Source organism: Anabas testudineus, chromosome 16 (genome assembly GCF_900324465.2).
Source record: "Anabas testudineus chromosome 16, fAnaTes1.2, whole genome shotgun sequence".
NCBI classification, from domain to species: domain Eukaryota; kingdom Metazoa; phylum Chordata; class Actinopteri; order Anabantiformes; family Anabantidae; genus Anabas; species Anabas testudineus.
In genome coordinates, this window is record NC_046625.1 from 22,996,561 (window position 1) to 23,012,424 (window position 15,864).

The 15,864-nt window shown below is 38.4% G+C and overlaps 1 protein-coding gene across 3 annotated transcripts in view; it reads left to right on the top strand.

Annotated features, from left to right (window-relative positions):
- The window catches only part of grik2 (glutamate receptor, ionotropic, kainate 2), a 214,937-nt gene that overhangs the window by 57,706 nt on the left and 141,367 nt on the right, over nucleotides 1-15,864 (top strand). For all 3 annotated transcript variants that reach the window (XM_026369948.1, XM_026369946.1, XM_026369947.1), the window contains exons 2-3: nucleotides 3,600-3,767; nucleotides 5,290-5,547. In XM_026369948.1, coding sequence (XP_026225733.1) covers nucleotides 3,600-3,767; nucleotides 5,290-5,547 — 426 coding nt within the window. The remainder of the gene's footprint in view (nucleotides 1-3,599; nucleotides 3,768-5,289; nucleotides 5,548-15,864) is intronic.

Here is a 15,864-nt window from a genome sequence, read left to right on the forward strand (position 1 = left end):
GAACAAGCAAAATGTCCTCAGTTGGAGGATTTTCTTTTCCATCCTTTCTTCCGTTCCCTCTGTCCTTATCTCATTTATTCTGCTTCATTTCCATATTTTCATGCAGACAAGCAAACAACTTTCTCGATGTCTTCATATGTATTCAGACCAAGCCACTTAAACAGTCACCTCTCTAACACTTATTCACCTTTCTGCTGTGATTCATCTACACATTCACAGGCCAGATTCATTTCAGTGGAACCACAGAGATTCACGGCAGGAAAACGGTGCGTTCTGCGTGTGAACGGACCCATTCCAAACACTCAGCTTTCCAATTATAGTACATCCCGCTTAACTGATGCTTATTAATTCCTTCAAACTCATTATGGCATGCAAAATAGGGCTCTCCCATGAGATGAATACTAATGAAAGTAAAAACTTCAACAGTGAGGCTGCTTTCAGAGGTCTTTCTGTTGATGTTTGCTTTAGGCTCCAGCAGATTTAAGAGCATGTTTAGAGAGTCCACTGGTGAAATCACTGTAAGGAAGCATTGATTAAAATCATCCAGTTTCGTGCTAACAGGAAGGACCTGCACAGTACTTGTGCAGTGGAGTATATGGATTACGTCTAGACTTAAAGAGCATCCTACAGTGGTACAGTGCTTGTAGTTGGAGTAAATAAAGCATGGAGTCCAAGTTCCCGCTGACTGACACTGAGCCAGCAGGGCCAGGCTATAGGGCTAACCTAAACAAAACACTTCAATCTCTCACCGTTCCTCTCCACTGCTCCCCAAGGGCTTGATTGACTGATTCACTGGCCAATCAGGGAACATTGATCTCAGACACCAACTCTCCTACCCCCTACTCTCCAGGCCTCCTCTCTATCCATTCATCTGCTGGCTGTCAGAAGTATTCACTGGAGGGCTGTAGCTGTGGAGGCCCACACTTTTAAACACACTCTAAGGCTGGAAACATTATTGTAAATTGAATCTTTCCTGTATTCAGTTGCCTGGATCCATGAGGCTCACGGTTCAGAGATACTATATATAGTTTGAGACTATTAAAATGTTGCTTGTTTGCATCCTTAGCTATATATAGTTTTTGCATTTTCATATTTTCTGCATAGACAATGTTGGCAGTTGGAGCACGTCCAAAGCTTAGATGGTCATAAAACTGGTTAAAGAACTGAGCAACTGATTTAGAAGATCTTTTTTGTTTTGTGATAAAAAGTCAAGTATAAAAACCGCCACATAAGAAAAAACTGTCTTATACAACCCCCCAAACACGATTTAAACATGTAGATGCCATTGGAATTAGATATGAAGGTGTGAGCGAGTGACTATACTGAAACATTCTCCATGTTGAAATACAAGATATCTCTCACAAAACGATGGCCTTCAGAAGTGGATAAGTGAGAAAGAGAGGGACACACACTATATATCGACACATAAGATAATTGCAAGAAAATATGCTTAATGACTAATTTAGGCCTGTTACTAGTTTTATAAATTCAACGGAAAAATCGCTAGAGTCTGAGGTTCACCAACACACATACTGTATGCCTGCAAAGTAACACATGAAAGCAGTTCAGGAGCCATGATAAATGAAAAAAATACCCCACATGCCATGATCAATCATGTTACAGGCATTATTTTTTGCAGATAAAGTCAGGCGGACCAACCAGGGCAGGTCTGCGCCCATGCATTTAAAATTACAGATGACAAGGACATTAGAGTTTAATTAGGTTTAATTAATTTCCTTTATTATTTATTGTAGTTCTAGAAATATTCATGGTTGGTTATGAGGTTTTCAGACCACTCCCTCTCAAAACTAGAGATTTAGTTGCTCCTATAAAAGACAGCTGAGCTCTCCCTGGCTTCTTGTAATTGAAATATAGTGGTTTACTAAATATTTCACCATATAATCAGTTTATTATTTTGGGCAAAGGGCCATAGGGAGATCAGTATGTACAGTGTACTTTACAAGTATCAGCTGGAGTGTGAAGACTCAAAGTGCATCTGATGATACCTAAGGTTCAGGCTGGATTTGAGCAAAAATTTAAAAAATCATGGTCAGGTTCGGACAGTGTTCAGTCAGGTAGGCAAGTTTTAGGCTAATTAGGTGTAATTTCAGTTAAAAATGACTAAACAAGTAAATGGATGGCTTGAGCACTCAAAGGTCTGCTTCATGTAATGGGCAGTGAGGACTGTAGACCTGGCCTGTAAATGCATGAGAATCACAGAAAAACGTACTAAGAAAACACAGTACATTCTCATTTCGTCAGGCTCGAGTTGGGTTTGGATGCTAAATAAAATATGCTTGTTGATTATGTGTTGGGTTTGGCCAGCACTCTCTCAGGTTCAAGTTAGGTTCAGACAGAAATACGCAGTCTAATTGATAATCTACTATCAAGTATTTACATTGGACCAGAAAACCCAGATGTATAGAATTTATTCCTAAATATAATGACAAAAAAAGATTCTTATTAATTCCTATTAAGTAATAAGATTCCATTCTGAGTTTGGACTTTTACTGTACAGCAATAAGTGCCTATCTACTGAGGCAACACTTCAGATTTTGAAATTTTATAGTAGCACTGCAAGCGATAACTTTGTTGATCTGAATCACTTCATTCATTTTAGTGTAAAGATTTGTAGTCACTGACTAAGCAACCTTTTTTTTCCTCAAGCTAAGTGCTCATTTCACCGATCAAGTGCACTCCTGTATGGACATACTGGTATGTGCAGGCATCACCATTCAAATGTACAGTTCATCGCTATTCACGTGGCCCAACTTGCAGTGCTACAGTTGTTATGACTGCACTATAAGCACAGTAGTATGTTTGTCCAGGCTACCTTCTACAAACCCTACACATAAAGTATATCTGCAGTAGATCATTTAGTCAGACTGATCAGAATATGGTCATGAATTCCACTGGAGTTAAAGTCATATAGTGTAGTATTATCTTGTGCTGTCATTCAGTCATTCAGACGGTGTTATCATTGTTTATGTTCATGTATTTAGACTAAGATTCTTTATTCGGAGATTGTCTGTGGAATCCTATCTCCAAAAATAATGTTACTGCAAAACTGAAAATGTAATTATATGTTTGTAGGACTCATAATGTCCAGGATGGATTATGTTTTAACACAATGTATTTGAATGAAATGCACATTTAGGAGAAAGCCACTGGCTAGCAGTTGGCTGAAAACTGGCTGTGATTTGGCTGCCAGCCGGCTGGGAACTGCACTTCTGAATAGCTGGGTGTGTAGTTAAGTAATGCAGTTATCTTGTAAATAAATGATTCCACATTTTTTTGTAATTTGTTTAACAGTGTTCACTTGTCGGTTTATTTATTTTATTTCTATCCTCCATGCACTTTTTATAGACAGAAATAAGTGATTGTGTTTATGCTTTTCCTTTTGTGTCAAGCTGATTAGCAAATGTATTAAATTGGAGGCCAGTCTGTTTACTGTGATTGGGATTCTTCATGTGACTCAAATTGTCAATGTACTGTAGTAGAAGGCTTCATGTAATTACGGCTACTAGCTGTCATTATTTGCATCTTTTGGATTTTAAACAATTCAACTATGATCTATGATGTCTCTCTTTCTTTGACAGGGGGGATATTTGAATCCATTGAAAGCGGCCCATCAGGTGCTGAGGAACTAGCCTTTAAATTTGCTTTAAACACAATCAACAGGAACAGAACCCTACTGCCAAACACCACACTCACCTATGACATCCAAAGGATAAACATTTATGACAGCTTCGAAGCCTCAAGAAAAGGTATTTATGTGTCTGTGATTGGAAGATTTGTGTGTGTGTGCACATGCTTGTGTCATAACTATTTTGCATTGTAAATGTATTCCCTGTTTGAGGATTGCAAGCTGCAGTGGCTTAGATTGTGACAATTATAATCAGGCAAGGGAGAAATGGCTGAGCACTTCAAACGTAAACAGAGAGAATTGATTGGTTCCAGGTAATGACTCAGCGGCAGTAATTCAAAGACCAGTTTGGCCCCCAGAGACAGCCAATAAAGTGCTATAATCTATCAGTTTTGTGTATGCATCAGACTGACATTTCAAGTCTCTTATCAATTACGAGCCATTATATCCTGTCTCAGTGATCTTGCCAACTCCCTTATATCAAATAGGATGATTAGACTGCATAGTCGAGCTAATACAAAGATGTGCGGCTGTTTTTACTGTTTGTCTGCCATTTCATGGCAATTGGTAGACAAGGTTTGCACATAGCTCGAGCATGATAGCTCGAGCCTGCACAGTATGCAAACTCGAGCTATTAAAAGCCACTTGCATGAATGTACCGTGTGCCCATGCTCATTTGTATTTGCTTTATTGTGATCTGATCTTTAATTAATTCTGTGGAATTTACTATTATATTATACTAAAAACAATATGTGTGCTTTTTGTTTACATTTCTAGTCTGTGTTTCCTGTGTAACAGATACTACTGGTGTTACTCTTTAGTTTCCTCATTGTCAATTGCCAATTTCATGACAAAAACAAATCCAAATGTGTTTGTCTCAACACATTACTGAAACAGGAGGAAAGTGTCTGTTGGGGGCTATTTTCAGCAGTGAGTGAATCCACATTTAGTGCCATTATGGCAGCGGTTGTAGATGTTATGTTGGAAGGTCTAGGTAATTTAATTAACACTAAGCCTTATGGCTATACCAGAGTAACTGGCCATCACACATCCTTTCTTGTACAAAGAAAAGGTGTAGGACTTACCTGAACCCCTAGTGAGCTCTATCAGTTGCTCCACTTGTCCCCTGCAGCATCGACTCACTTGACTGAGTGGTCTGCCCTCTTGTATCTGCTGCCTTACATTGAGCTCAGCTGGTTTCAGTTCATTTAGATCAAGAAACAGGTAGAGACTAAACCAAAGTAAATGTCAGGAATAAGGGTTATAGTAAGTAATGGTTCAACGAAGGGTTTCCAATGCTCTTTGTCTACTAAAGTGATCATTCATAATTGACAACCAATCAGCAGACCAGATGACAATGTCCATGACAGTGAGTATCTGGAGCAACAATACAGTCAATGTAGCACACATATCAAATCAAACTATCGTGTGAGCATTCATAGTTAAAAAGGATCCCAGGGCTCACTCACTCACTGTGTTTGTAGTCCAACAGAGGAGGTTCTGGAACAGATCAATGACAGGTTTTGGATACACAGAGGACTAATGCAGACTGATTAAACTGTGATTTGGTGACAATAAGGAAAATAGAGATAATGATAATGGACTTTTTAGGGAGTAATTAGTCAGATGTCTCCCCCCTCTAGCCTGTGACCAGCTTTCTCTGGGGGTGGCAGCCATTTTCGGTCCCTCTCACAGTTCCTCAGCCAATGCAGTCCAGTCCATTTGCAATGCCCTGGGGGTGCCACACATCCAGACCAAGTGGAAGCACCAGGTGTCAGACAACAGAGACGTCTTCTACGTCAGCCTCTATCCAGACTTTTCCTCGCTTAGTCGTGCCATCTTGGACCTGGTTCACTTCTTCAAGTGGAAAACGGTCACTGTGGTTTATGATGACAGTACAGGTAAGACAAACACTTTCTCTACTTTTACTGATAGCAATGTAGAAAATGTAAATATGAAAACAGTGTGAAATACATGTAATGATACAGAGAATTATCACCTGAACCTCTACCAATCTTTCAGCTCATCACTTTGCTGTCTTTTCAGTAGCTCTGCTGTTTTATGTGCTCTCTCCACCTTTTTTAGATGAAAAAGCTGTAAAACCCCATTGTACATTAGCATAGATGAGAATATGAAAAACAGCTCATCAATAAGAACAAAACCACTACACAAAATCTAAAACAAGAAAACAAGACATATTCATTAAAAGATAAACCATAATAAACAAGAGAATTAGGTTTTTGGCATTAAAATGGTCAAGCTGTATTATCTCATATGAAGACAAGTAAGAAACAAGTCATACCAGATTGGCTAAAGTTAACTATAACTTTAACTCTAGTCAAAGAAACCAGGTAAACATTTATATTGTGTTTTAGAACTTGTTCCATGTTTCTAGGGTGGAAAAACAAAAAGCCTTCTTTCCCAATTTAGTCCACACACTAGGCACAATGACATGATAGGTACTTTAGATATAGAGGTTTGGGGAATCTTGCCACAAATAGCTTTATAAATATAAATATACCAATGACAAAGCCATGGTGGGGTTTTGGTTTTTGGTTTGTGACAAATCATGTGTCATGTGATCACACTGACATTTGTATTTATTAAAAAAACAAAACAGTCAAGTAACATCGCCTTAATAACACCATCTCATATGGTGGACTTGCATATTATATGTCATCATGACAAAATGCTAACATTTGATTAATCGATATAACTATGACCATCTTAGTGTGTTAACACTGTAGGTGCAACTGGGGAATTCACACCAGCCGTTCTGACCACGTCTAGTTTTCTGCTCATTTTATAGTCTCCTGTATGTTTGGCTTAGTTCTGCAGGGGCTGCCACCTGTTCACATGATTCTCCCTGTGGCACGTTTGTAGCAGAATTCAGGAAGCACGGTGAACAAATAATATTGATAGTGCTGAGTTAAAGACAGACACAGAAGACCTCAGGGAAGAGGCAAGTCTCATTATCCCTGCAACGTTAGCTAGAACCTAGAGGGTAGGCCCACCATCTGGCTCAGCTTTTAGTGCAGTGAAAGGTTAGTGAAAATATGCCCACAGCTGCTGAGGTTAACAATAAAAACAAATATATCTTAATAAACAGGCAAAAAAAAAAAATGCAGATAGGGAGCACCTGTCGAAAGACGTGTTTGAGAGAGGTAGCAGACAAACAGTCTGGTTGTTTGGATGTAATAATTTGTGCTGTCTCAGAATGAAACATGCTTTAGTTCTTGGTTCATTTTTCAAATTTCTATTTCTATCATTGCAAGGACTCGATAGATATTATGCATTCCCTAACCTCTTACCTAGCCATTATGAATCGTTGCCTAACCCTTGTCCTTGTCCTTGCCCTTAGCCTTACCCTAACCCTTATCCTAATCTAAACCTAATTTCAGCCTGAAAGATCTTAAGCCACAAACAGCTTTTCAATCGTATAGGAACCAGAAGAATGCTGTCCTCCCTTTGACTGTGTCAGATAAAAGACCATATATAGAAATCTGATGTGGACTACTTGGGGTCAAAAAGCATCCTAAAGTCATCCTAAAGTCTAAAGTCATGCTGTGTTGTGTTAAATATTTGTATCACACTTGAGTCTGACTAAAGCAGAGTTATATCAGAAATGGATATATTTTCTAACTAAGGATCCTTACTGCACTGAGCATTTTATATTGATCTGATCAATTGTATCAACATAAGACCTTGATCAAGTGTTAGCAACTAGGCTCCACAAAGCAGAACAGGCAACAGCATTAAGACACAGACTTACTCATCACTCAGGTGGTTGTGATCAGCTTGAATGGAGGTCAACTTACTCCCAGGCTGTACCAATCAGTGAAGAGCTAGATAACACTGTGTCATTCTCCCATGAGGGAGCAAAGCATGTACAACATCTGTGGATAGATCTACAATAAAAAGCATACATTAAATTATATTAAATAATAATTAAATAACAAATGTTAATGGCTCTTAAGCACGGGGGCTGTGGATAGTTGAGCAAAATGCTGGTCACAGAGTTAATGGTTGAATCCCATTTCCTCCTGCTACCTACATGTCTTTTAGTAGCTTGTAGTGTAGCTTTAGTAAGAAAAGCAGAGAGGAAACATGGCAGAAAAGAGCATACCCCAAGAGAATGACATGTCCCCAGCTAGACATGAACTGGGGATGCTGCAGGTATGTTGCATGCAATGTAACCATTAAGTTACCACAGCACAATGAAATGTGTTTAATGAATGTTCTGAACTCTGAGTTACTCCCAGTTGGCAGATCAGCAATTCCATATAACTCTGTCAATTAAAAGCTCTCTCCATTTCACTTCTGCCTTCCATGTCTCACAATGGTCCTTCAGGAGAAAGTCATGAACACTAAGTATAATGTCCCTCATTTCTATACTTTGTCTTAAGATGATCCTATCTGTTGCTTCATGATGAGAATATGATTTCATTCTCATGAGACAAAGGAAAGACAATTGCAGCACAATTTTTCTCTGAGATGATACAATTTGGGAAACTTTCTCAATGTGAAAGAGGGAATACATCAGAGAGGGGTAGAGAAAGTTGGACCAGTAGACAGGGAGGGAGAGAGAGAGAGAGAGAGCAGAAGGTAGAGAGCGATAGCCCAGTCCCGCAGGCTGTCTCACTCCACACCTATAGGTTTAGCATTTCTATTTTGTATCGCTTTTCAATTAAAGACTAAAACAACCAGCAGTGAACTGTTGTTGACTCAATTTACACATAAATAAAAAAGCAAAAGCAAAAAAGGGAAAGTAAGTGCAAATGAAACGCTCGGAAAAGAAATATCCAGAGAAGCCAAATTCTTTAAAGAGCTGATAACAGAGAGTAGGACACAGGACCACAGCTCCCAGTGAGTCCGGTACAAACACCTGCCAAGCTTTACTGAATAAGCAGAAGACATGAGGGAACTATTCTATATGCCAATGATTTCATACAGTAAACTTAATTTTCTGCTCTGGTTTCATCTCTAATTAAAATATTCCAAGTACTTTAATGTGATTAGCTCAGACTTCAAATCTTATTACAGCTTGAATTCTCTGTGTAGCCACATAGCATGTGGTTATATGGAGTTATATGGAGGATGTAAAGAATGTGGTGTCAGAAAGTCATTTTGGGACAAATTTGGAACAAGAGTTTATAAAGCACTCACACAGTTATTGTTATAATAAATAGTTTTAAAAACAAAACTGATTGGACATTTTTGTAGTGCCTATAGCTCCTATTAAACCTCCATGAGAACAACAACACATCATCAGTGACATCTACTGATATCCCATTTTAACATTGCATCATGAGAATGCACAGCTGAACTCCACTCTGAACCGTCACACTAATTCAGGAGAACAATATAGGGGGACTGCAGGTTTCACGGATTAGGTGCCATCCTTAACAAACAGGTTACTGTGAATGGCGAGTCCAGGCAAGATTTGTTATGTGTAGAATTGTGGGAAAATGTGGAGGCACATAAATGCCGCAAAGCATGTTAATGTCTCCAATTTTATAATGAAATTGTTACGTTGTTAGGTGGTTATGATAAACAAATTAATGCACCGTGTAGGTTTTGCCCAGTTACTGGTGTTTATTGTTACCATCTGTAGATGTCCCATACTTTGTGGAAGCCAGAGTTCGTGAGGATGCAGAAGACATGCCTTTTTGGTTACTCAGGGAAGCAGACCTTGTTCAAATCTTTCTGTTATTGCAGTCCAGGTCACTGGGCTACAAATAAGCCAGCAGGCTGTGTACATGTGCCATATGCCAGGGGTCACGGTGTGTGCCAGCCTGAAGAAGGCTGCCAGGCTTCCCAGAGCTCCATCCAACAGACACACTGGGACCAGAGAAGTGGGATTTGGCCTGGATCACAGTGCTGCAGTGTGTTCGCTGTGTTTAGTATTCAAACCAGAAAAAATGTGTTTTTTTTTTTTTTTGTATTTGCAGATATGCTAGATTACAATCAAGCAGTTAATCAAATTATCCAAAGGAAATATGCAAACAACAATCCAAAACAATGTAGTTTACAGACTTCTTTATTCAGTTTCTCATGTTGCCTGTCATCAGGGTAAGAGAGACAAAGAGCAGTTGCCAGGGCTAAAATGCATAATATTAGTGGTAAAAACAGTGGTAGAAAGTAACAAAGTATATTACTGCTGTATGTAAAAGTTAAATATTCCTGACTCCTATAGCCCTGTCTTTGTATGTCTTTTCCCATGAAGCACTTAAATTTTATAACGATACAGACAAGGAATTTACAGCAACAATATATGTACTGTATGTTTCCAGTATGTACATACTACAAATGCAAGGAGATTTTAAGTATTTCTATTTTTTTACAGTCCTTCTGTACTTCCTTTTAAGTTTACAGTACCCTTTGCAGTACATTTAAAGATGCTGCACACTGACACGGCTGTTCTTTTCTTTTCCTCTGCTAAGAGTGAAGCTATAAGGTGAGAGTGGAACTATACGCTAATTACAAAGCGGTTCTAAAACACTTTAGAACTCTTCTACTCAGACAGGTTCATGTAAACTAAGAGGAGGGTCAGACACCTCTTTTTGACCAACACAAACTAGGTGCTAGTCCTGATTCAGTGCTAGTGTTGGTTCAGAGCCATGTTTTTAAGCCACTGTAAGTTTCCACTACGCTAATGCCAAGCGCAACAAGAAGCAAATGCAGCAGAGGTTAACATCTGTAAACAAATGCTCACATGCTGAATTTATAAAAAAAAATACAGTGGGATAATAATTGTTTTACAAATAGCAATTTGAGATAAATTGCACGAGTATAAACTGCTGTGGTCTTTTGATGAATCGATATCTGGAGAATGTGTGCATGTGGGTGTTTGCCCTGCAGGTCTTGTAGCCAGCTTTAGAGTGGAATTGATTGTCGCTGATCCCACCACCTCCATTAATTAAGCTGTGAAGTGGACATAGCTGGTTCACTATGGGGTTAATAGTGCCTTGATTTTCTGTCTTGGTGAAAGGAAATGAGTGTGGGCTGACCTGTAAACAACTTCAACATGGGGTGACCTGATAGTGAGGGCAGATAGTGTTGGTGGTGGACACTGAGGGTAGGCAGTGGGGCAAAGAGAAATTAGATCTGATTGGAGTCCTTCAAGAGGTTCAGGCAGGATTCTATTTCATTTGAATCTTTTCTTCTTCCTCTTGTTTCAGTACAAGAAGTACTTACTGTAGCAAAGTCAGTGCACTAGAAGATTTATATTTCCATATCATTCTTATGGGTTCTCACCTTGACCTCCTCCCTCTGTTCTAAACCATGTCTGTTTTTCAGGAATGAGGGGCAGGAAACTACCTCTTTTTGTGCTATTTCTCCACTGAGCAGGGAGCAAAAAAGCAAATCAATAACCATAATGGGACTCCTCTAATGGCTCAACTTTATTATGGCAAAACTGAGATGGCAGGAGCAGATGTTATAGCTCTCACAGCCAGCCATAACATCCATTCAACTACCTGGAACACTGTTAGCACTACAACTGCTGCTGCAGTTTGATTAGGCCATAAGGGAGAACAGGCTACTACAGGAATAAATAAATAAATAAAACAGTGGCTTGGAAAGACCTGCTTCTTTCTGGGTGTTCACACTATGGAGTCCATACACACAGTCTTGATGGCAGCCATGGATGCTACTGTTTTCTGTCTGATTAGAGAATGCTTCAATATGACACAAACAGCAGCACAGATGATAGAATGGAATAGTGCTTTAACAAAACCATGACTAAAAGGAAAATAAATCAACTTTAATGCATACAGTATATATACAGAATATCTATTCATATGTACATGTTAATATACAAAATATAACACATATTACAACAAAACTAAACCAGCACAATGCAATTAGATACAATATTCAGTATTTATAACATATGTAGTAGCTTTTCACCATGAACTCTTTTGATAAGAGGAGTTAATGTAACATACTGTATATATTGGGTTTATCAGCAGTTGCTGATCTGGAGAAGAATTTCTTATATAGACCGCCCTCTTTAAGTAAACCTTGATCTCAGGGGATTAATCCTGACAAAATAAAAAATGTTTCTGTTCAAAGAGCAACCCTGTCTACTAAAAAATTATTACATTTCACTGCAATAGAATATTTGAACAAATGAAGCCAAAGTGAGTTGTTTAAAGTTGATTTTTCTATGTGCACAAGTAGAAACCCTAGAAACCACCAACAATTTGGTGTTTGTATTTCTACATAAAATAGAGAAATACTGTATATCAAGTATAAATACAGCTTAAACTAGCCTTCAATGCTACTAAGCCTGTATTCATAGAAGCTGGGGTTATATGTAACCAACATTAAGTGTTCTTGAAAAGTTTTGTGACGTTGTAAATCTAGAATATCCTCATTATTTCGACAGAAAAGGTAATCTGGTGGCAATTGCATCTCTTTTTTTCTCTCTTGGCAGTTTAGTCATATAGGAGAGAAGGTTAGTAGGAGACTAGTACTTTAACTATACTTGCTAACGGCAAGGAGAAATGTGTGTACTCAGCACATCTTCTGGCAACCTGTCCGTTTCATGCAAAGTTGCAAAATGGAAAGGAATCTGGAATTATCCTCCGGGCACAATAATATTCACAGTATATTACTTTGTTTGGCATTTGCAAAGAACTCTTGTCATATTTTACTGTGGATCAAAGTGTTGGGTGGACAGACCTCTTTGGCCCCATTGCTAGCAGTACGAAAACATCAGGCCCAATATTGGCCTAGTCGATGACTTTCTGTTTATAGCCTGGTTTCTATGGCAGCTAGATATAAAGGCTGTCCCTGAGGTGGTAGATGAAAGAAAAAATGCTGTATTACCTCTGGCAAATCACATCTCATTACTGTGACTCAGCTCATACTAATAGTTTCTTCACTTTATTTTACTCTTTATTTTGTTTTAGGCCTCTGAAATGTAGAAATACAACCTTTCAACTCTACAGGAAATATGTCTTTCCCCATATGCTTTCCTCAGATGGTACCTTAAGAATCTATAATCCATGTCTGGTCTGGTAGAGAGTGTGGTGCTTGATAAAAGGTCAGCTTGACAGCATGTTCACTCAGTAATATGAATGGCTGCATGGTGTAATTCCAAAGTGGTCATTTGAGAGAGGCACAAAAATGATTAAGAGCCATGTCTAACAAGCTGAGCTGGTATTTAAAGGGTGGGCATGCCTGATCTTTGTTAAACCCTGGTGGGAGGTTAATGGGAATTAGAAGCCTAGAAGCAGTAAAAGACAATAACCAGAACAGCAGTGGCAAAGGTAGTTGCAGTAGTGATGTTACCTGTAATATTGGTAGCAGTTGTACAAGGACTTAGATCAGCAATCAAGAATTACAGTACTGGTAGTTGCAGCAGTAGTTGTGTAGCAATAGTACTATAGTAATAGTAATAATACAACAGCAGTTGTCATACAGTATGTCACAGCAATAAGACTCGTTGTAGTATATAGCTTTCCATAGTATCAGCTAAAACATTCTCATTTCATAGCTTCAGATAATGACGCATTCCATATCGACAAAAAGTGACACTTTTGTGCTCAGTATTTGACTTAGTGGCTGTGGGTGCGTTTTTTTGGCAACTTTAACAAACACTTATTTACAGTTTAGAAACATCACAGTTTGTTCAGGGTTAGTCTCAAAGAAATTCAGGGGTTAAGTCAATTGAACAGATAAAATAATTATCGTACAAACTAACTAAACATGATCATATCTGGTTTGGCTGTAAAAAGTAGAAGCAAGTAAACCACAAAGGTTGAGGTTGCAATTATTTTACTGACAGTAGCCGAACAGAACTGCAAAGAAGACTAGAATGGAATTATTAATAAGTCAAAATAGTTTTTTGGTAACTTCATATTTATTTTATTAAGACTATTCCCAGACTTAATGGAGCTGCATTACTAGAAAATTGCCTTAACAATAAATGATCAATAAGGTGCTTGATAAATTAAATAAATGTAATGGTATTTAGAAAATAAAAGCATGTCTCTAATTTAAATCCTTTGTAAAATACAGGTGTGGTTCAATTAAATAAACGTGGAATCTCAATTTGGAAACATACTTTCTCTCATTTCATAGTTCTTTCACAGTTCGCACAGTGTAATTCAGAGTGAGATCTAGGACCCAATCCAGTAATCTGTTTAGACTTGATATGTTTGTCTGTCCACACCAGTAGTCCCAGCACTGTTACACACTCCACCAACACTCACCAACTGTTATATTGAGTGAGTGAAAAATTCAGTGATTTGACATTACATTTATTTTTGGTCACTTACAAAATGCAACGATACATTTTTAGGCAATAATATATGGTTGGAGATAATATCGGTTTCTATTTAAACTTGCAGAGAGTTGAAGAATCAATAATATGTGTATTTTGGAGGGTAAAGCACTATACAGAGAGGTGTCAAGCCTGTTTCCTAAAAAGTACATACTCAACAACTAGAGTGTAGGAAACAATCACATGATGATTTCTATTACCATAAAATGGATGCGCTGACATTTAATGTAAATAGCATACATACTATAATACTGTGAGGTGGATTTAATATTGATTATTCTAAATTAAATAATCTTATTATAAGTAATGTTATATATGTGTTCATGCAGTCTAGCATTGTAATTTTAAAGTATGACGCCTCATGTGAGCTGAGTTCCACATATATGCATATACGACTTGATTTGTGTTGGCGCTACATTTAGTAAGCAACGATATTTGCTCCCATTCCCAAATGAATCACTTTGAACTAATTTTATGGCAGAAGAACACATTTTTATACCATATATATGTGATGGGCATCGTTAATGGAAGAAAAATAGAGTAGTTGTTCAGGGAATGCGCTCTTTTCAGCACAAATGATTTAGAGCTGAACTATAGTGTATCTAATAACAAAGGCTATTTTTTTCTGACTGGCCCACATTTCCAGGCGAAGGTTTATTTTAAGCCAGGAAACAGCAGCATAACATGTTCCACCTCCACATTCCTGAAAACCTATTAGAACCTTTGACCACAGGCCTACTTTAATTTTTCTCCAGCATGTTCCATGCATTTAATTCAACATAAATAAGCCAGCCGATGTGGCGAGGGTCACATTAACCTTGACCCTGGCAGTCTGACGCTCTGTGACTCATTGGCCATTACTCCCATTATGCACTGCTGTGGATCGGCCGTGTGAGGGAATCACTTTAGGCGGCCTGTGATGATTGAGTAAAAGGAACTCTTCTTTCTTGTCTGCAGCGAAGCACTCGTGGGGGAGGAGGGAGAGGAAAATTTAACAGCCGTTCCCTTGCAAGGATATTTATCACAGCCAGACCGAACTGTCTTATGCTCAGGAGACTCCCAGACGGCCCCCTAATAAACACTTAGAGGGGATGAAATATTCATGAAGAGTTAAATATGGATCCTAGGGCAGTCACCATGCATTAACCACTGTCAATACTGATCGGCACTGACACCTCTCCTTTCTCCCACTCTAAATTTTTTTGAAACTAGATTTTGTCAGTAGGTTTTATGAAGGTATAAAGGAAGACTCAGCCATGCAGAATGGAAGGAAGGCTGCCTTAGAAGTGAGAGGAAGCACTATAGAGGTGCTCTGATATGCGTTTATGATGAGAAAATGAGGCAGTCACATGTGTCGTGGATGCTTTCATCAATGTTAACCGTAAAAGAAGCAGATTTTCTCTTCGTACTCATCAACCAATGTTAAACACTGAGAAGAGACAGGACATAAGTCAAATCTAGCACACAGACCAACACTTGTAAACAGTACATGCAAATTATAGCTACTAATTCCCATTCATGGGCCACTGTGTCTGTCCATCCATATGTCTATATATACAGTACATCCAATTTCTCCTGAACATGGTATCTTAGAAATCTGATTGGCACAAATGTCCACTTGAGCTACAGATGGACTGATTAGAGTGTGGTAGTCAATTCTAGGTTGAAAATGGTTTGAGATATTTGTTTTATGCAGCGCTAGGGATGAAAAAAATGTCAAGAAGGCTAGAAACATTATTGGAGGCAGAACAGCCAGAAGTAGTTAATTATTATAGGATGTGTCAACATTCTGTTATCACTCAATTATATTTTCGATTTAATCATTTATTGTATCTAGGCAAACGAGGGAAATATGTAACCACATAGTGACATCAGTGCGATCTCCATGACAACTAAGAATACTCTGCAGATAGAATCAAAGCTC